General features: G+C 31.2%; 1 protein-coding gene across 1 annotated transcript; it reads right to left on the bottom strand.

The window, feature by feature from the left end:
* Positions 1–12110: 12110 nt before the first annotated feature.
* On the bottom strand, positions 12111–20636 carry LOC145326624 (uncharacterized). The gene is made up of 11 exons (XM_080169994.1): positions 20550–20636; positions 20389–20461; positions 19769–19811; positions 19504–19550; positions 19271–19403; positions 16616–16686; positions 16158–16249; positions 15817–15929; positions 14970–15079; positions 14214–14321; positions 12111–12218 (listed from the first exon to the last, which is right to left on the bottom strand). Exons 2-11 carry the CDS (start codon positions 20410–20412, stop codon positions 12111–12113), a joined length of 849 nt encoding a protein of 282 aa, XP_080026120.1. The 5' UTR covers positions 20413–20461; positions 20550–20636.
* Positions 20637–22628: the final 1992 nt, after the last annotated feature.

Raw genomic sequence — 22628 nt, 5'->3', positions numbered from 1 at the left:
ATCTTATGTCTATTCCTTGCAGGAGACCCTATCCTTGTTGTCTCTAGGGGCTTTGTATTTGAAAGGATAGGAAAGAGCAGAAAAGTAGCCCAAAACCATCCCAATACTTAGATCGAAACAAGAAACTGCCTAAAATCACCCCAAGGACCTATATAAAGCTTCTCTAAAACGGAGAACCCAATCGGTTCAGTGGTTAGTGAGATCTTAAGGTACAGACAAAATATCGTACTACTTCATATAATATGATATGAAAAAAGTGCATAATAATCCTGTTAATTAATTAATTCGTCTGCTATATGAAAACATGCAAGAATATAGACAAAAATTATGAAAAATTAATACTAGATCAGAGTTGGGTTTTGAAGTAAAAAATGTCTTCTGCGTTTAAATCAGTCAATTAAAAATCACGCTCAACTATGTTATCGAGATTTCAATTGATTGTTTTTAACGCAGACGACCTTTTGACTTTTTAGATAGTTTATTTAGTTTATTTTAGTTTATTTTGTGAGATGAAGAAAAGTTATTTATCGCATCATATAATAATCAGCTTTCTGGGGATATTAAAATGAAAATTTAACAACCAAGATTTCCCCTGAGGAAACAAAAAGCCTGGCTAACAAAACTGGTGGTAGTTTTTTGATTATTTTTTAATATTTGTGGAAAATTGACTGTAATACGATGCTATGCATGATTTTTCAGGTTTCGAAGCTATACTGAAAAATGGTTCATAATTCTGATATTCTTGTTCAAAATATTTCCTTGTATAAAAAAATGATAGATTATGAAACATATTCTATATGATGACGTAAATACAAAAGATTTGTATCTTTCTATCAATACATTAATTAATCCATAGATTCATTCAAGTATTTATCAATTTATTCTATTTATCTATCTTTCAGATCTTTTTTAAGTTTCCCATTCTTTCTATTTATTTTAGCAAGGTATAAAAACAGAAAAAAAGTATTTAAAAGTAAATACAAAAAAAAGAGAAATAATTTGGGAGTGTGGGTAATTTTTTGGGATCGGGGTTGTCCCACCACTCTTTTAAATATCTTAACACTACCAGAGGGCCAGTAGGTTTATTCCCTTAGCAGCACAACTTTATCACTTCAGCAGCTAGCGAGATCCTAAACTTCAGAAGGAAACAGTCGGACAGACATTGTTCTACTTAATATTATAGATGAGATTTTACCAGACACACAAAATAACCAGAATAGCTTCAAACCGAATAATATCCGATGTATTAGAACCGGTTCTCAGCAATAATGAAAATTATTCATAGCATCGCATTACATATAATTTTCCACTATTATTGAAATAAAAATCATGAAATTTAATGTTATAATTTCTCATTTTACTATTTGCGGAAAGCTGTAGCAGACCTGTCCATCTAACCATCCTTCTAGAATATTTGTATTTATCTAAATAAGTATTTAATGTTGTAACAGGAATATCTAGGGATAAGAAAATGGACGATAAATTGATGTACAATACATACCAAATAATGGTAAACAAAATTATTACACAAACTCTTCTATATTATATTTATTGATTAAAATGGTTAGAGTTATTGACCCAAACCAATGAATCAGAGAACGTTGGTTTAAAACTTTGAGTACCAGTTTATTTATAATAGCCGATCGGCACTTGTTCGCAAATGTCCCCTCCCTCCCTCCCTGATGATGTAAACAAAAGAGCTGTCTAAACGTTCAGTGATATCTTTTCTTGTCTCCTAGACATTTCCTTTCACCATTATATAATAGAGAATAGTTATTTCTTTCATCGTATTATAAACCGCTTTCCGCGGATATAGAATGTACAATTATTAGATTAAAACCATTTTTTTTAAGCCCCGAGGTTACGAAGGCACGGGCTAAAAAAAATGGTTTTAATCTTATGATTGTACATTTCTATATTCGTAGAAAGCGGTTTATAATACGATGCTAGACATCGTTTTTCGTATGGATGAGAACCGGATTCGAATGAATACGAGAAATAAAATATATAAATGTTTCATTAAGACAGAAAAAGTAAATTTGTTTGATGGACCTTTTCTTTAAACCTCGCTTAAAACAAGGAGGACAACATTCATAGGTAGTGACGAAGCAATTGGAAATACCACTAAGCAAAATTGACAGACGTACTTACACATAAAGTTTCAGCATTTTATCGTTGATAAAAGGCATAATAACAATGGATTTATTATTACTTGGATCTTACACCATATTATCATGTACTTTAATAAAGTGCAACTTGTGGCTGGCTAAAATAACGATCCTCATACACTTCCTCTAACCCATACCCTCCCTTCCTACTGGATGAACGAACTGACCAATATGTGATGTTCATGTTAGCAACCGAAATTGACGGAAAAAAATTTTCCTTGAAATAATACCCGCGTATATCTTATATCCATTTGAATAACATAGATTTTTTAGCCGTACTGATGAATAGAAAATGCAGATGTACATTTATATTTAGTAAATACCATATTCAATCATTACTTCACATGGCTGACATTACAAAAGTAATCAAAATCTCTAGTATATTATATATTATTTAGTTGTGTAGGCCTACTTAAAGTAAAAATTGACATCACTTATTGGTCAGTTTGTTAAGGGGATCGTTATTTTAGCCATATACAAGTTTCACCTTATTACATGATAATCTGGTGTAATATTCAAGTAATAATAAATCCACTGGGGTAACAAAATTGGGAACGAAATTTAGAAGCGAACAAGTGATCTATTCTGCATCACTCTGTTTTGGATTATCTGTATAAACATTTATTGTACTGAAACAAGAACAATTACGATTAGAAAAAGCGAAAAGTAGTAATGCAGAAGGCAATTTTTAGGGGGAAGGTGTGGACTTTGGACTGTTTATTACACAGGTACTCAAAGTTTTATAATCACAATATCTTATCAGTTGGCATAAAAACTTTGGATTCATGAAATAAATTTTGATTGGTTGATTCAATATAAATATTTTTCAAACTTTTCAAACAACATTTTTAATTTTCAGAGATGGTAATTTTGTTTATAACCCAGGTGCAAGTACATTAATTAATCGTCCAATTTCTTATCCTTTAAGATCTCTGAATATTAACGTAAGCATGAATAGCAGAAATGAGGGGACCTTAGAATTTAGATTACACTAGTACCCAAAGTTTTATAACCCAGTTATCTTATTCGTTGGCTATATGAAATTACGGAATTTTTATTGAATTCTGAATTGTCAGTTCTAGTACCAGAACTTTTCGACAAAGAGTTATGATTTACAGAAAAAGGTAATTTTGTTTATAAAAGTTGGTGATGTACATTAATTTATCGTCCATTTTCCTATCCATTTAGATCCCTTTAAAGACTATTGTATCATTGTTGTACTATATATTAGGATATATAAGTTGGATGAATTATAATGTTAGAGGGAGATTTGAAATCTGCATCAAATTTTAAGGAGTTTTTATTAAATTCGTTTTTTGTATAATTCTTTATCTAAAAGCGGAAATACAATTTAAGTTCATAAATTTTGACCAATAGGATAGGTGGATTGGAGACTACCTGCGCTCTAATTGGTTGAATGATGTGCGACACTTAAGCTTCGGGTATAGTCCTTTCCACGACATCCCTCCATAAGGAGCGATTCTTCGTATTTTTCACAGTAGCTATTCTCCTATTTCTAGCCCCTGCGGGGGGCTCTAACCCTGCGGGGCCAATTACCTAACCCTGTGGTGCAATCACCTAACACAATATAACCTAACCTAACCTATAAAAAGCTATTTTAAAAATACGACGAATCGCTCCTTATGGAGGGATGTCGTGGAAAGGACTATACCCTAAGCTTCTTCAATCAGAGCTCAGATAATTTTCAATCCACCAATCACAGATGTCAAAATTAATTAACTTAAATTGTATTTCCGCTTTTAGATAAAGAATTATACAAAAAAACGAATTTTATAAATAATCCTTAAAATTTGATGCAGATTTCAAATCTCCCTCTAACATTAAAATTCTTTCCAACTTATATATCTTACTATATATATTGTTAAGAATAAGATAGACAAAAATTACATTGGATGAATAATATGGATGCAAGATTATATAATTATCGTATGGTTAAAATTTTCAACTGTATAATGTTAGTGTTTTTTAATTTGCCCACATTAAAAGGCAAGCTTTTAAAACAAACTTGAGGATTAGTTTGGTGGAATAATAAACTTCAGACAACTTTTGAGAACATTTGAAGTGTTTATTTCTACTATTAAAATACAATTGACATATGAATAAAAACAAATTTCCTATCCCAAAAAATCCTTCTGTAAAGTGAATAATACTATTTGAGTAAGGACCGTTATTAGCAAAACTTAATTAAATTAAGGAAAAATAAATAATCCATCAAGTTTTTGTCATGACCTCTAGGCAGCTAGGTGTTGTTCAGGTTCTATGCGTCTAAAGCTTCAATTCGCCCTTTAGATAATCAACCCTGGAATTCTTAACTGGGCCTGACATATCAACAGTAGGTACCATTTTTAAACTCTCTAGTATGACGCAGTGTTATCAAGACTCGAAACCGACACCTCCCCGACAGCAAGCCGACAAGTTGCCAATTACGCTAATAAGTTTTTGTCTTACAATATATCCGACATTATACCACGCCTTAAAAAGAAAAAGATATTATTGGTATTAAACGTTTTACAATTTCCCATCAAATTTTATTAAAAATTAAATGTATTTTTACATTAATCTTTGAATTTACAATATAAGTGAAGGAAAATCATTTTTAGTAGCGAAGCTACTCTATGATTGTTATTATCTACATATATATAATACTTTTTTGTATATCTTAAATAATATCTGTTTAAACTTTATTATTACTTCTAGCAAGACCGTCCAAAGGGGGGGGGGGGGTAAGATTTTTTACTCCCTACCCCCCACAAAAAAGTTAGGACGTCCTTGCTTTAAGGTAAAAGGTTAAATCAATACTCTATCTTATTTCCCTATAAATGTATAAATATACATAACCCAGAAAACTACCTGTTCCAATTGGTGGGGACCCCTTTCGTCTGCTAGCATATTGCTTTCTGCTCTTTTGTAGCATCATGGCTTTGTTATTGCCGACGCCATTGGCTGATATTCAAAGGCCCTATTACACTGGGTAGAGTTACACATAGCTCCTGCCCCATCTATTCTTTTACTTACATATAGTGAATGTTGAAGTTTATAATCTTACACATTCTTAAAAGTCATTTCAGAGATTTGCATATCTGTGTTGTTTTAAGTTTATGTAAAGTAAGGCATAAGCCGTTTATCATGTGTATCATGGATTGGGTATTAGAATGGATATAGAATATACGTGGATATTATAACAGGGGAAAAAACGTGGTAGCTTACCTCGTCAATTACCTCATACGGGCTGAAATGCTGTCCATGACATTCAAACGCCATGGTCCAACAACCCAGGATAACCAAGGGGAGCCAAATGTCTCCTCTTCTGTCCAAACACCCGGGTTATTAGGTTAAGTAACACCCATCAGACAACCAACCCTTTGATTTACGACCTTTGTCTAAGTCCTAACTATGCAAGGTAACGAGTTGCGCCTGTTTTGGGCCAAGGCATTCCCCCTACTCTTTCTATTAATGTTGCGCACCTGACATAGTAGCCGTAGTTATGACGCGTTGTTGAGTCGAGATTCGAACCTATCACCTCCCCGACGACGAACGAGTGCGCTACGTGTTGAAACACGGTGGCTTACATGGACATCACTTATTGGTCACTTCGTTCCAGTACGAACTACAAGTTTTACTTTATCAGAGTAAATGATATCTGGTGTAAAATCCAAGTAATAATAAATCCATTGCATTGGTATCAACAAATTTTAAAGGCACAAAATCTTATTTCGGGGTATTTCTGAATGAAATCTTGATCATAAATTGCATAGTAGTCTAACACCTTTTAGATTTTTAGTTTATTAGCAAGCAATTATAATGTATGCTTAAGTGCTGTGTTAGTCCAACGGTATCTTAGAGGGGGGGGGGGAGGGCCCAGGGGGTATGTCAAACCTTTACTTTTCTTTTTAACTGAAGAATTTTTATCCAAGCGCGATTTCTCCTAGCAGGGTGGCTATACCCTCCTCTAAAATAGTTATAATCTTTTCCTGGACGACATATGAGAAGCTTCTACTGAAAAGAGGAACAATATTGGTTCAGCAGTTAGCGAGATCATTCGGTACCAACACACTTAGTCAGTTAGACATCTTGTGACTTTCATTATAAGAATATTTTCTATTTCTCTATTGCATCAGCCATGTTAAAAAAAAAAATTTAAATTCCCAATTCTTAAGATCTCTGAATTTTACGCTGAAATCTAAAATTTTGTAATTTGCACTAAAAAGAAATTTTACTATTCAAATACAATCTAAACTTTTAGAATAGAGTGTTTAAAGTATATATTCCAGAGTGGCTTTGAAACTGATTAATATCCGTTGAAATAAAACCGGTTCTCAGCCATACTGTAAATACTGTATAGCATCGTATTACAAACCATTTTCCACGAAAAATAAAATAAAAATCATAAGATTAATTCAACTTACCCTTCTTATCTTTTAAACCTGTTCTTGCGCTTATAATAGACAAAATTGTCCTTATTGTTGTAAAAAAAAAAAAAGATTATATATTGTTGCTTTGATAAAACATATATTATATGTGATACAACTAAAAATAAATGTTCTTTTGACATTTAATAAAAGCGAATCTTTTCCAAATAAGGGTGTATAGATTTTTTTGAGGGAAGGTGCAAAAAAATCCCAAATTTAGAACTTATTGAGCCTGAAACCAGGCTGAGAACTATATGAAGCCTAGATAAAAACGTTGTGACTTTGTAGGTAAATGAGAAAGACATTTCTCGTATTCATTTGAATCCGGTGGATAGGAACCGGTTCTCATGAATACGAAAAAACTATGTCTAGCATCGTATTATATCCAGTTTTCTACGAATATAGAAATGTACAATCATAAGATTAAAAATAGTTATTTTAGCCGGCACCACGGGGCTAAAAAAACTAGTTTTAATCTTTTAATTGTACATTCTATATCCGCGGAAAGCCGTTTATAATACGATACGAGAAATAACTATTATACATCTTGAATGTTTGATAACATTTGTTTCGGTATGTATTTCTTGTATTCCCTGGCAAGTTCGAACCCATTAATCCCTGTTTCCTTACACCAAATTTCCTAGAGAATGAGTGTGTTACGCGGCATTCCTAACTATCTCCGCGCGGCGCGTGGCTTGTAAACGAACAAAAGAAACGCGCACTTTTCCTTTGATTAGTCCCACGTGAGGAGCTACGTGAATGAAAATAATGTATTGCTTGAATATACATGCGCTCTGATGTGTGGAATATCTCAAATAAGCCTTCCTGCTTAGTTTGACATCATATGTGGTAAGAATTTATCTTTTAATTCTTGAAAATAAGCGTAGAATGGTACAATTTTATGAAGAAATTTAAATCATTAATTTTTCAATAAATAGACCATTTAACTGCTAAGTTTTGACATACGAATATTTACTTTTATATTATTGATCATTTTATTCTAAAATTATCAATTTCTGATGCGATTTAATATGTTTCGTGCCAATTTAAAGTTTTTTAGAAATTTCATATTTTTTATTAAATTGAAATCAGGCAACCTCGATGTTACAAAAATAATAATCATTAATTTTATGTAATTAATTCTTATATTTTTGTTTTAGACTCACTGTTTTCATGGTAATAAATACACATTCGTAAACTTCGCTATGTTGGTCATTCGGAGGGCTTGGAGATAAGATTTCGAGAACGGCTAGGCATGCGTTCCGAAACAACATTTGAATTAAACCTCTACAAAATATTTAGTTTTCAAGAGTGGCTTCGAAACCGATTAAGATCCGCTCGATCAAAACAGGTTCTCTGCCGTACAGAAAAGGCATGTATAGCATCGTATTACAGATAAATTTCCAAGAGAATTAAAAAAAATTCATAAAATTAATACCAGTTTTGTTATCCCGGGACTTCGGCAACTCTCGGGGCAAACATAGCTGGTTTTAATCTTATAATCTTTCATTTAGATATCAAAGGAAAGCTGTTCATAATAAGATGCGAGAAATAACTATTATCATATCTGCAAAATTTTGCTATGATATAATTGTGAATGTTCTTTTAATCGTTTACCTAATGTGTTGGTCATTCTTGTTTGTTATTCTTGTTTTATTAAAAATAAATGAAAACAAATGATCTTACATCTATCCAGGGAAAAAGGGAATGTGATTCTGACAAACAATTCTAAGTGAAAATTTCCTCTTAATCCCCTTCCCTTTTTCTTCCCTTCTTACCCACTTCCCCCCAAAAAACTTTTTCTTTAACAAAATATTACATTTTTTGCAATTTCAAATGGAACTAATTGGCTGAATAGCAGACCATGCATTTATCTGTACACATTAGATTTTAGTTATTTTATTGTAAAACTAATGATAACAACCTCCATAAAAGTGAAACTATAAAATCAGAAGAAATGACAAACCAACAGTAGAGTGGCAGAACTTTTTAAGTTAAGATTTGTAAGTCTCAACAAAATTGTACATAAAATTGTTGTAAAATTGAGCAAATTTAGGATACAGTTAAAGAACATATTTTCTTTTGTAGAATGGGATTACTATGATGCTTTGCTTATAATATTGTTCCTTGTTGTTCAAGGAATCATTATTTCAAAAATAAGATGAGTATAGTATAATGAATTGAATCATAAAATTTTTAAATGGATGTATAGACAATCTAGTAACGATTATTGATGAGCTACGTTTTCTAAATCGTACCTTACTTGTACAAGAATCATCTTACCAAGTTTTAAAATGATTGAACAATTCTAACATGCTTAAATCTAGAAAAGCTTGGCTATTAACATAATTCTAAATAATATATTAATGTATAAAATATGGAAAATAATAATCTTTTGACAAAGTTGTCTCATATATGTATCAACTCAGCAATTTATGTGATCTAACTTTTTCATTTACATACGAGAATATTACACATTTGAACTATTCTTAATCAGGTAAGGAGAGGACATTGTGCTGTTTAGTACACTTGTCCCCACAGTTTCATAATAAATAACGTTTTCTAATTAGTTCGCTCAACAATTTTGGGGACTTAATTAACATGAGTGTTCAAACACCTAATTGTAATCTACAGAAGGGGTCAGTTTGTGTATCATCATTGGGGACGTACATCACTTTATTCGCTATTACCTTTCAAATATAAACTAAACTGCAACCCTTGGATTGGAAACTTCCTTATCAATGGCATCTATGATATTATTTACTCAAGGTCGCTGAGTTTGTCAATGATGCTAAAAAAAACATATTTAAATACATGTCAAAGGTTTCGTGATTTATCCAAAACATATATCCTTAATTAATGAAGATTTAACATCTACTATTTAGATTTCCTTGTCTGTATTTTATTCGTGATTTTTTGTGTTCCAAAAATCTGATTTAAAGATCATTTTATACTACTATTGTAAACTTGTAATTGTAAAATTAAGAATTATATGAAAGTAAAATATGATGATATTAATCCTAACTTTGTACTATATTTTTTCCTAACTGTTTCCAAGAAATATCGAGTTCAAAGAAAAGATTATTTAGATGTATACAAAGATATGGAATTACTTAGGAAAGTTATACTTTTTCACTTATCTTTTACCAGTTACTGCAGCTCTAGCCTGTAGGGGCTCTGATAGTGAGCAAGAAAAAAAGCATAACCAACAATAAGAAGTATATTAGTCTTCCACGAAAAGTTGGACTAAATCAGCCATTTCCGAGGAATTTGGGAAAAAGAGATTGCAATGTTTGGATTAGGTTTAGACTTCCAGCTTTAGATTATAATTATTGTTTGAAAAGTTTAAACACTCAAATGAAAATTCAAAAAGGCTTTAATTTGTTAAGCCAACAAATAAGAATACTTATTTTAAAACTAGTTTAATATAAAGCCTAATGTCCCCTCCCTGCCTGTAAAAATTTGCCAAATCCTGTTTAAAGCTTCCCTGAAATGAAGATCTTAAATAAATGTATTTTATACTATTTGTTTTATAGATGTTATATAACATAATAAGCTAGGAATAAATAACTTCTTTTTTAGATTTTTTCAGAGCATTTGATACTTTGCTTCTCTGAATAGCACAACAAAACAAATTAGTGGCATAACAAAACTTTTTAAAAAAATTATTTCATTGAGATTTGATTTATTGTAGAGTATCTCATTGAGTTGCGTCTTTAACTTTTGTTTCTTAAAACAGTAAATATTGATAATATTTCCAGTATGGCTTCAAAACCGTTTAATATCCGCTGATTAGAACCGGTTCTCAGCCATTGTAAAAAAAAGAACATGTAAAGGCTCGTATTACGAAAGTTTTCCACGGATATTAATTCAAAATCATAGAATTAATACCAGTTTTGTTAGCAAGAGACTTCATTTTATTTTAATATCCGCAGAAAGCTGTCTTTAATACGATGTGATAAATAACATTCTCATTTACAGAAAAACGTACAAAATTTCAGATATTCTTTTTATAATGCTTAACATGTTGATATAAAACGTTTTCGTATATTATTTTGTGTATATTTCCATTTTTGATAGAATTCATGACAAAGTTTTGTAAAAAGAAATGATACAGCATTTATTTACAATATGCTGGGATCTAAAGGGATAGGACAATGTACGATAATTTAATATACATTTCCAATGACGAAAAACAAGAGTACCCATTATGAAGAGCAAAATTGAAGAGGTTGATAAGTTTGGACACTACTAATTTGTAACCAACCTATCAGAAAAGATAAATTAATATATTAAGACGAAGCTATAAATAACTATTATCAAATGTATGTTAAAACATAAAAAAAGTTTTAAATAACAGACTAACCAATTTAAAGAAGCTGTTCAATACCCAATATTCTAATATAAATTAACAGTTATAATTTTATAGATTTATTGATTAAAAAATAATCACTTATGGAAAATTACATTCAAATATTGAATTATTACATTTTATTTACATTTTACATTTTTGTCAATATTTTTTCCCTTTCAGTAGAAAGTTGATTTTTATTTCTTAAGCGCTGGTCTTAATTCTGTAAGGCCTGAAATAATATATTTAGAACTCTAGATAGCCAATCAATAGGCTAACCAAATTTTAGAACAATAATATACATGGCTCGAAGGCCGCGCCTCAGCCGTCTGAAAGTCTAACCCTGATCGAAATATTACAATCCCTCTTTTCAAAGCATCCTAACGGGTTTTAATTTGAGAAATACGCGCGGATGACAAGCCATGGCAAAATTTCCTTGGGTAAAACTTTAAGAAAAATACGATCCATAGCTAATAATGCATCTAATATCAATTCATTATTTATGTAAATAGGAAATTCTTCATGAAAAAATATTAAGAAAACAAGATAAGAGAATCATAGTTAAAAATAAAAAAGTTATAAATCTTTCTTTACAAAAAGTAAAAAAACGATATGTCGCTACAAAAGAGCAGAAAGCAATTTGTTAGTAGACGAAAAAAGTCCCCAACACTGGATCCATGTAGTTATCTGGGTTATACATCTATAATTATAGATTTATTACTTTACCTGTCCCAATGCTGGATGCCAAATCCAATGCTGATAGTCCAAACCACAGACCCAAGGAACTTCCTTTATTAAATCACAATATTCATTGACTTATTTGTAATTGCTTAAGCCAGAGCTCGGCTCCCGCGACAAATCCTCAAATTTAGAACAATTAGGATGCTCTGAAACTTTTTTGAAAAGTGGTAGTGCCATTTTTTGCCCGGTTTAGAAGTTTAGATTTAGCTGATTTTTTAAATTGTAAAAGTTTAATTTCTATACGGCTTACAGAACGCTAACGCGCGGATGCCGAGCCAAGGTTTCAACTAAAGAATGCATTTAGTGATAAACCAAACATTAATACATATTTCCTGAATTAAATAATATTTTGAGTGATATTGTCTTAATTTAATATATTTGTTTTATCAATAAATGATAAGAAATAAGTGATATTCAATATCAATAAAATATTGTTCCTATATCCACAAGAACATCAAAGAAACTGTAGCTCAACCTCTCAGCTGTATAAACCACTCTGTCTTTCAATGTTAGTGTCAACTGGCTCCCCTAAAAAGAAAATATAATATTCTTAAGATGTTTAGGAGAACTAAAGATTTTAAAAAGGTTTCTTCTGCTGCTATGTCATATGCACAACATTAACAGTTGAAGATGGGCAAAAACTTTGACAAGAAAACAGGTGCAATCTATTACCATACACAGTCAGAATTTCTGGACAATCAAAGAGTTTGATGTCAGCCTCTCCGGTATGAGATAATTGACAGGTTTTAATATATATTAACTATTATCTTTATCAACTTTTTGTATCAAACATGAAAAACACACCCACTTTTTGTCAAAAACACAGTGGCTATATTTCTGCTAGTGGTAAAAGTGGCAGCAGCCCATGAAATCAAACATACTATAATCTATTATATAGTTCATTTATTAAACCTACATTAGGATATATAAGTTGGAAGGAATTTTAATATTAGAGGGAGATTTGAAATCTGCATCAAATTTTAAGGATTTTTTTATAAAATTCGTTTTTTGTATAATTCTTTATCTAAAAGCGGAAATACAATTCAAGTTCATAAATTTTGACAATAGGATAGGTGGATTGGAAACTACCTGCGCTTTAATTGGTTGAATGATGTGCGACACTTAAGCTTCTCCAATCAGAGCGCAGATAATTTTCAATCCACAAATCACAGATGTCAAAATTAATAAACTTAAATTGTATTTCCGCTTTTAGATAAAGAATTATACAAAAAACGAATTTTATAAAAATCCGTAAAATTTGATGCCGATTTCAAATCTCTCTCTAACATATAAATTCTTTCCAACTTATATATCTTAATCTACATGTCTAATTTTTTTTTCCTCAATAGGTATCAAAATAACAAAAATTAATGTTTATTGGATCAGAAAACTTACACAGCTCCATAACTAGATCACATAAGTGATATATTACCATAACAACGTAAGGGCGGTATTCTCCTTCGATTTTAAGTGATCATCTAGAGAATCCAGAGCATCATCCACGTGTAATGGGATGCGATACTCACCCAAGGATATTAGGTTAAGTAACATAACATCATATCTATAATACAAAGTAGAACGATGTCTGTCTGTCCGTCTGTCCGTCTGTCTGTCCGTCTGAAGCTTAAGATCTCGGTAACCGCTGAACCGATTGGGCTCTACTCTTCAGGGATTATACCTACTGATCCTGTGGTGGTTTTAAGATATTTTCTTGAGGGGTGGGACACCCCTAACCCCCCCAAAAACAAAAAAAATCCCCCCCTTAGAGGAGACTTCAACGTCAAATAAGGTGGTATCGTACATAAAAAATTAAATTTAACAAACAAAAACATTTAAAGTGCCACTAGAGGCCTCTAGGGGCGTAGCCGCTAGTTTAACATTAATGTAACATAATTTAACCATAATTTGTTATTAAATACTTTAATAAACAAAATTCAAACTTCAATAACTTTTTTGTCTTTAGAGATTTTTTTGTCAAATAAAAAGGAGTTTTTTCTTTTTACTATAACCTACGTTATTAAAGAAGATTCTTTTATTGCAAATGCATCACAATCAAGAAATGTGAAAAAATGACAAATTGCAGTTTCTTAAAAATGCTTTTGTGAGGAGCTAAAAAGCATTTCACCTTTAAAACTCATTAAAGTACTTTTCTTGTACCTTTTTTAAAATTAATATTGAAATTCTACGATTTTTTTATACATAATAGAAGAATTATTTCATTTTTTCTTGTACAACATTTTTCACATAAAGCATTTTTGGAAACAATGTACCTATCATAGAGGCCGTACTTTTAGAGATGATGAAAAACACCTGTTATAAATTTGATGTACTTTTTTACAGAGAATAAGGACATATAATCATTTTTTCTGTATTCCTTCTGGTTGTGTCAGAAAAACGGAAAACGAAGTTTTTTCTGAAACACCGTGTATAGTATTAGTATAAAGTGGCCAATATATTTCGTGAGTGGTACCTGGTTCCCAGTATTAAATTTGTTATTCACTCAAATTCTTGGGTAGAGTTTACCTGAGCTGGATTTATCATTTTCTGTATTTGTTGTTTAGATTTGATTGTTGTTCGTAAACATGATCGTTTGCATTCATCTATGTGAACTTCTCCTCCTTTGTTTAGTGTCTATACAGGAAAAAATTGGGGTATAGTCCCTTTCGTGGCAACGCCTCTTAAGGAGCGTTTCGTCATATTTTCACAGTAGCTTTTCTCCTATTTCTAGCCCCTGCGGGTCAATCACCTAACCTACAGTAAACTATCAAAAGCTACTGTGAAAATATGACGAAACGCCTCTTAAGAGGCGTGTCCACGAAATTGACTATACCCAAAAATTGTAATGAAATTTCTGATCATTGCATATTGCTGTTTTTAAAACAAGCGGGTTTGCTCCAAGAAGTAATGGTGGTTACACTAAACGCCTGATCGCCTATGCCATTTTGATTTAAAGATTGAGATAAGGTGCGCCAATATGGACCACCTCTTGCGTGCCCCGATCTGGCGCACCACTAAATTATTTAAAGATCCAGCTCAGGAGAAAAGTTTCTCAAAAATTTGGGTGAGGAGGGGGGAATTTTTTCCCCTGGATTATATGCCCTTTGCTGTTGTGGGGGCTCCCCCTCTCTACTTATTTGTTTTTTGTTTACAAAAAAATATTTCAAACATTTGAGAGGGGAGGATGTATATTTTCGGTTTGGTGGTTACCGAGATCTTAAGCTTCAGACGGACAGACATCATTCTACTTTGTATTATAGACAGATTTTATACAGGATTTACCAATGCAAGATAATTTAGAAGTTCTCTAGCTGATTTTCCAGTTGAATTCCTGTCCAATGTTTGCACACATTTGTTTGGTAGGTACATCCAAGGAGGTGTACAGCCAAATCCTAAATTATAATACCTGGTTCCAGGATAAACGCACGAGTGACAAATGTTCGAGTTGACATATGCGTGAGTATCTAAAACATTAAGTATTTCTGTACAGGTTATGTTAGGTTAAGATATGAATTTTACAAATAAGCCCCCTCAGAGGTTTATTGTTTTAAAAAACTTTTAAAAGAAGTTAGGTTAGGTTAAGTATCTACTCTGACGTTTGTTACTCCTGGTTTTTTCCTAGGACCTAAAATATTATATGTTAACAACAATAAAACTTTGTTTATGTCATTTTATTTCATCTTGCATAATATTCCATACATTCACATACATTAAAAATTTCACTTATATTTCTTTTAATAATAGATATAATATTAATTGGATGTTGCACCAGATTTTCATGTCCCTTGATAAAGTAATACTCGCAACTGGCTAAACTAACGATACACCACCCCCCCCCCCCCCTCCAACCTCTCCCTATCCTCCTACTGAATGAACGAATTAATGAATAAATGAGGTCCATATGAGTAAGCTAAATTTTCCCCTGTCAATATATCCACGTATATCCTATATCCATTTTTTCAATGGTACATATACAATGATACATGGTAATGGGTAGCAATTTCGTAGGGATAGAAACTTCGTTAGGATAGATTTTTCATCAAATTCAATTCATAATAGTTTCAATAATATGCTTCTCAAACGATCAAAGATATTTAAGAAAATAAAACCGTCAATCATATCCATATACCTTTCATAAAGTTTTCATACAGGTAGTTCTGGATGCATTGTCTGTAATCAAGATAACTTCCATATTTGGCACACTCTTCTCCTTCCATTTCCTCATATTGCTCAATCTCCAAACTAAATATCCAAAACTATCAGCTACGCCCATCGAGGTAGGGGAAGTCACCCTCCACCCCGTCCCCTCCCCCCCCCCCCTTTCAATTTTAGTATTAAAAATAAAAATTTTCAGCAACCTTGTGGAAAGGGAACCCAAAAAGTCATAAAGTGTTGCAACTAGCCCACCTTTAAAATATCTTATAGTAATTTTTTTCTTGGGCGATTTCCCCTGGTAAGAAATGGTTATACCTGAAACCTTTAGCCTCTGATGCATCTGGAGAATAGTCCACAGTGATGGGATCACCCACCAGTGCTTCATTGTTGATTCCAAATTCTGTGTTCTAAAATTAGTATTGTGATGAGTTTCATGTAGTTGTTTTTGGGTTTGAATAATTTATTCTTAAAGGAAGCCTGCAGGAAATACAGCACCCAAATGGCTGAATAAACTGCAACAAGTAGACAAAATTATAAGTTTATTTTAGGCTTTCCAGTTTTTATGATTTAATATTAAAATTTCTTATATGAGGGCTGGAAATACTTTAAAAAATTTTACCTCCCTCAATTGTCATTTTAGAATGCCTGTAACTTTTTTTTATTGAAGTTGGAAGCTTCAAATTTAAGGTCTCCTTGTTGCAGTCTCTTAGCATTTTAACTGGTATATTTCCTGCAGGCTTTCTTTAAAAACTATACTGTTGCAGAATAGCTACCTGAAATCTGTCAGTTACAAAGATTTTTATTCTTTGTTTGGTGATAAGGACTATGGGATTGCTGTAGTTAACTAAAATTAAAGTTTATATTTCTTAGAATGATTTTTAAACTTTGCATGATGACACCTATAACAGTCATATAATTATCCTATTCATCTGATTTTTGTAATACTGATTCCTGGAACAATAAAGTACAATGATATATGTAAAGCTTCTCTATAATCAAGTCCTAAAAATGTAAGTATGTCCTTAAACAGTATCCTGTGTTTAAGCAGTTTTGCAACAAATTTACTTATAGTTTTGTTTAAAGAAGTTGTATCAACTTTTTTGCTTTTTATTTAAGATAGCTAGCCGGTCCTTTCAGTAAGTAGTAGATGTAAAATTTTTCATAGAATTCAGATATGCAATCGGTTTTTTTGTAGACCTCTTATTTTTTAAGTAGTTTAAGTTTTTTAAAAAAATAATTAAGTCGGTTTTAAGGTACTAAAACGCAACAAAATAAAAGAAGAAAATAGCCAGTATAAACAAAAATAGTAAGATCTTTAATTTGACACCTTACTTTTAAAATTCTGTTGAGTAATTGTTGAAAAAATCTATTTTTTTAACCTCGGTTTAATCAAAACATTAAACCTAAATATTTTCTCATACAGACATAAAAAATATGGGTTCATATATACCATTAGAATGAGAAAAATAATATGAATCCATTGTAAGCAAAATTGAAAAAGTTAAAAAAAATTGTAATAAAAAATAGAAAAAATAAAAAAGTTATTTTAAGAATTGTAACTACTAAACTAGCCAATCACAAATCGCAAAAATTGACGAATCGGGAAGCTTAATCTATAAAATTAACCTATAGAATTGCCAGAAAAAAAGGAGAACGTTCATACAATATATACAATAGATACTACAATAAATATAGTGATATTAAAGAACATGTAAAGAATGAAAAATTATGAACAAATATGCATCAGTCTGTTTATAAACTTCAAAACAATGCAGTTAAAAATACATTATTGTTTCTTGTGTTTAAAAAATATCTGCTACATTGCATTGTCTTTTGTTTAGGTTTTTTTCAGGTTTGGTTCAAGCTAACCCTTTAAAGCCGAAAATTATGATTCTTAAAATAAACTTATTTTTTTTATTATAGTTTTATAAAACTTTTTCAATTTTGCTTAGAATAGATTCGTAATATTTTTCTGATTCTAAAGGTATATATGAACCCATGTTTTTTATGTCTGTTTGAGAAAATATTTAGGTCTAAAGTTTTTATTAAACCGAGGTTAAAAACATAGATTTTTTCAATAATTACTCAACAGAATTTTAAAAGTAAGGTGTCAAATTAAAGATCTTACTATTTTTGTTCATACTGGCCATTTTCTTCTTTTATTTTGTTGCGTTTTAGTACCTTAAAACCGACTTAATTATTTTTTTAAAAAACTTAAATTACTTAAAAAATAAGAGGTCTACAAAAAAACCGATTGCATATCTGAATTCTATGAAAAATTTTACATCTACTACTTACTAAAAGAACCGGCTAGCTATCTTAAATAAAAAGCAAAAAAGTTGATACAACTTCTTTATATATTTCTCCTTATTCAGTTCTGACACTCTTTAAGTGTTAAAGGGACTGTGAACGTAAATTTTTCTCATCTTAATATCAAATCTTAACATTGTCTCATTCATAATATCTCACAGAAAGAGCAAAACGCGCTTTTGTTTGCTTAAAAAACGGCTTTTTCCGACGATTTTTATAAGGTACGGGGAAAGGAAGAAATTTTCCGTATTATATAAAATGTGCATTAAATTGCTTTTTTCTCCCATTATAGCTAAAATTAAACTTTTTCACATAGTTCTAGATTTTTCTTAACAGTTAAGCTGGCTTTTAACATAATCCTTGCTTTAATCCAATGTATAGTTACTTAGAAATTGATAAAATAAGCAATATTTTTTTATTGAAAACCAAATACAATAACAAAGCAAGAAACAGGTTTTTTATTAGTATCCAATTAACTTTAAATGGCCCATCTCTCGCCCACCTTTAATTACAAATTTGTAAATAATAAAGACGCAATATTTCTTTATAAACAGTCTGATAAAAGTGTAAACTAATTCTCCAAAGTGGGTTATTTATTGTTCAACACAATAAAAAAGGATATTATTTTTTTATATAACCTATGAGATTCAACCCTTTGTAGACAGTGAGGTATTTTTTTTGTCAATAATACAAATTTAAAATATGTCTTTATTATCTAATTACTACGTTATAAAAAAACGAATTGGCAATTTTATAGCATAAAATAAATCCTTAACAGTAAGTAAATTGTTTCAACTATATATGACAAGTTAAATATCCCTACAAACATTATAAGAAACAAAAACGTTCAGATTTTCCCTGTTTTTTCCTTTTTCCCTCTCAAAATACCATAAAATCAAGGCATTATTTCTGGATATTTTTGTGAATAGGACATTTTTGGTTGATCAGTGTAGTGAAATGTGCTTAGTAAATGTTAAGATTTGATAATCAGATGAGAAATTTTTACGTTCACACTCCCTTTAATGTTCATTTGTCCTACCATTTCATTGCTTTGCTATTATGGATGTTGTAATACTTGTTTTTAACAAATAATTTGCAATCACATGTATCTTGAATACCTATCTTAACACAGGCACCATAGGGTAAAATTCTTGATGGTATGAAGTCAAATGGGGAATCTGGCCAATGTTCAAATTTGGAGTAGTCAGGATTGTAGATAGTATTGTAGATTTCATCAAATGAAATGTTTTCCTTTTATAATAAATGTTTAAAAAGTACTAACATTTCTAACGAATATGAAATTCTTATTTTTTTCCAATTTCATATCTATATAAAATTTTATGAATCTTACTTGAAGGCCTTTCCATGAAACAGTATCTGACATGTTGGTTCTTTTTCCTAGAAAAAATGTGCCAACCCCTCAATTATGATTCAATATTTCCCTATAACTAGTTTATTTAGATTAAGATAAAAATTAAAAGTAAGGAAAGCATACATGTGATTTTTTCGCAAGCAATTTCTATTTCTAGTACATCTTTAAGAAAAAGATTGTTAAATAATTCATGGAATTTCTAAATTTCACAAATTAAGATTAAATTTATCAAAATTCATCTTACCCTTATACAACAAAGATTCCCATTGATATCCAACATTTAGAGCCTATACATGTTATTTTTGATTAATGATATTGGATTGTAAAAAATTTTCCAGTGTGGCTATGAAACTGATATATATCCGATTGATTGGAACCAGTTCTCAGCCATACTAAAATATTATGTATAGCATCGTATTACAGACAATTCTCCAAAAACATTAAAATAAAAATCATATGATTAATAAACGTTTTGTAAGCATGGGCCTTAGGCCCTTCCAGACTAACAAAACAGGAATTTTTCATAATTATCTGCAAAAACAGTCTATAATTCAATGCGCTAAATAACTATTAATTTCTGCTGCAAGTTTTTTTCCAACAGAATACTAATCGTTATTTATCGCATTGTGTTAAAGACAGCTTACGTGGATATTGAAATAAAAAAAATCATAAGATTAAAACCAGTTTTGTTGACGGAATAGGCCGAAGGCTAAAGCTAACAAAAATTTAATGAATTCAATACAATGATCTTTTATTTTAATATTCATGTAAAATTGTCTGTACCACCATGCTATACTTGACTTTTTAGTATGGCTAATCCAGGGGATACTGATTGGTTTCAAAGCCATACTGGAAACTACTAACCCGTGAGTAGTTCCATTGTTCCATATTACAAACATTAATGCTAAGTGTTGATACATCCTGCAAACTCTTATGCCTAAATGTAAAATAAATTTTATTAATCAGTTTAAAATCCATTAATAATTTCTCTAGGAACCTTTTAGGGCTCAGTCTAAAAATCTTACTTTGTTGTAGTAACAGTTGGATTTGTGGCAAATCGATGAAGAGATACATATGACTGCCATATGAAGATACACAGTGCAACTATCTTTAGTCCTAAATATTAGGATGTTAATAATATTTATCCCAAGTAATGGGGATGGGACATTGGGCAGTTAAATCAATGTGAAGAGACCTAACTCAATATCTTTAAAGCAGATTTATCTAAGAAAATTTTAACAATTTAGCTGCAGCAATGTTTATTTGATTTGGACAATCAACAAAAAATCATTTGTTTAAATGAAAATATAACTCAAAATTCAAAAAATATAGTTCATAATTTGGGGTTTTATTTCTGACAGCACAGATTACTACTATATTAATCACAAACAGGGGCGTCCAAGCTTTTTTTTTTGTGGGGGGTAAAAAATTTTAGGGGGGGGGTAATTCGTGTTTGGGGGGGGGTAAAATGGCGCGCGAAGCGCGCCGAAATTATTTTTTACCCCCCCCAAAATTTTTACCCCGGGGGTAAAATTTGATTGGGGGGGGTAATTACCCCCCCTAAAGTCTGTTGGGGGGGGTAAATACTCCCCCCAAATCTGTTGGGGGGGGTAATTACCCCCCCAAACTAATTTACCCCGGGGGTAAAATTTTTGGGGGGGGTAATTTAATTATGTAAAAAAAGCACCTACCTAATCTATTAAGTTAATAAGTACTATCCTATAACATAAAGTAGTAAGTAAGTTTTATTTGACTATAGCTTCAGATTTCATTACTTTTAATACTGAGTTCTCCTTTTTAGGAAAGCTTCACATAGATCCCATGATGGTTCCACACTATTATAGGTCAATCCTTTGAGTGGTTTTAGGCTATTTTTCTCCTCCCTTTTTACCCTTTAGAAAACACGAGTTCTTAGATGCTAAGGGCGCCACTACTATTCAAATATATAGTAGTATCTCATTCTTTAGAACATAAAAATACAATAATTAACTCACTAACCAATGAACCAATATGATTATACTTTAAAGTGAAGCGTCTTATAGGTCCTGGTAAGTTTTATAACTAGTTTTGAGACACCCTGACATCCTCCTAAAAGAAATCGCCTATAGAAATTCTTTTTCATTATTTAATGAAATATTTAATTTAGTTAGGTATCTATTTTATGGAATCTTCAGTGCTTTACAATTACATCATAGATCCCTGGGACGGTTTAGGGGGGGGGGCGGGGATTACTCCCTCCCCCCCAAAAAAAAATTTTCAGTAAAATTTTTTTTTTAAGAACATTCAATTTGGGGGGGGTAAATACCCCCACCAAAAAATTTTTTTTAAAGAACATTTATTTTGGGGGGGGGTAATTACCCCCCCCCCAAAATGGTTTGGGGGGGGTAAATACCCCCCCCAAAATCGTTGGGGGTGCCTACGGCACCCCCAAGGTAGGGGTAATTTTTTTTTGGGGGGGGTATTGTTCAAAAAATTTTGGGGGTGCCAAATGGCCCATTACCCCCCCCCCTTGGACGCCTATGATCACAAAAGTATCTAACTTAATATCTGCAAATCCAGATTATCTAGAAAATTTTAAAAATTTAGCTACAGCAATGTTTATTATATTTGGATAATTAGAAAGCGTAGAAATAAAATTATATCTAATTTGTATGACTTTAGAACTTATAATTTTTTTTTAAATGCATTAAAATTTAGAGTTTTATTTCAGAAAGTATTGATTAGAATGGTTAATTACAGAAGTATCAGTAGAATTTTTGTCTTAATCTACTTGTACTTTGGTTTTGATTTATATGTTCATGTTTATATTAAAATTATCATCTGCTATTCTTTGTGTTGATTATATTTAGTAAGTTTCATCTACTGTAGTATAATTTTGTAGCGGCATTATATGCGCTAATCCCCAAAGTCTCTAAAATTAGCCAAATTAAGAAAAGATGCATTGATTCTAATACCCAAAGTCCAAGACATTCAGAAATTTGAATTTTAGATCCATTTTTCCATCCCTATGTCCCTGATATTAAGCACATATTGATATTTTATTTATTTAAGAAATACCTTTTAATATTATATCCTGCATTACATACCATTTACTGTAGGTGGAC

This window comes from Acartia tonsa, chromosome 8 (assembly GCF_053477335.1).
Source record: "Acartia tonsa isolate MP-2025a chromosome 8, ASM5347733v1, whole genome shotgun sequence".
Classification (NCBI taxonomy): domain Eukaryota; kingdom Metazoa; phylum Arthropoda; class Copepoda; order Calanoida; family Acartiidae; genus Acartia; species Acartia tonsa.
This window is presented reverse-complemented; position numbering and strand designations above follow the sequence as displayed.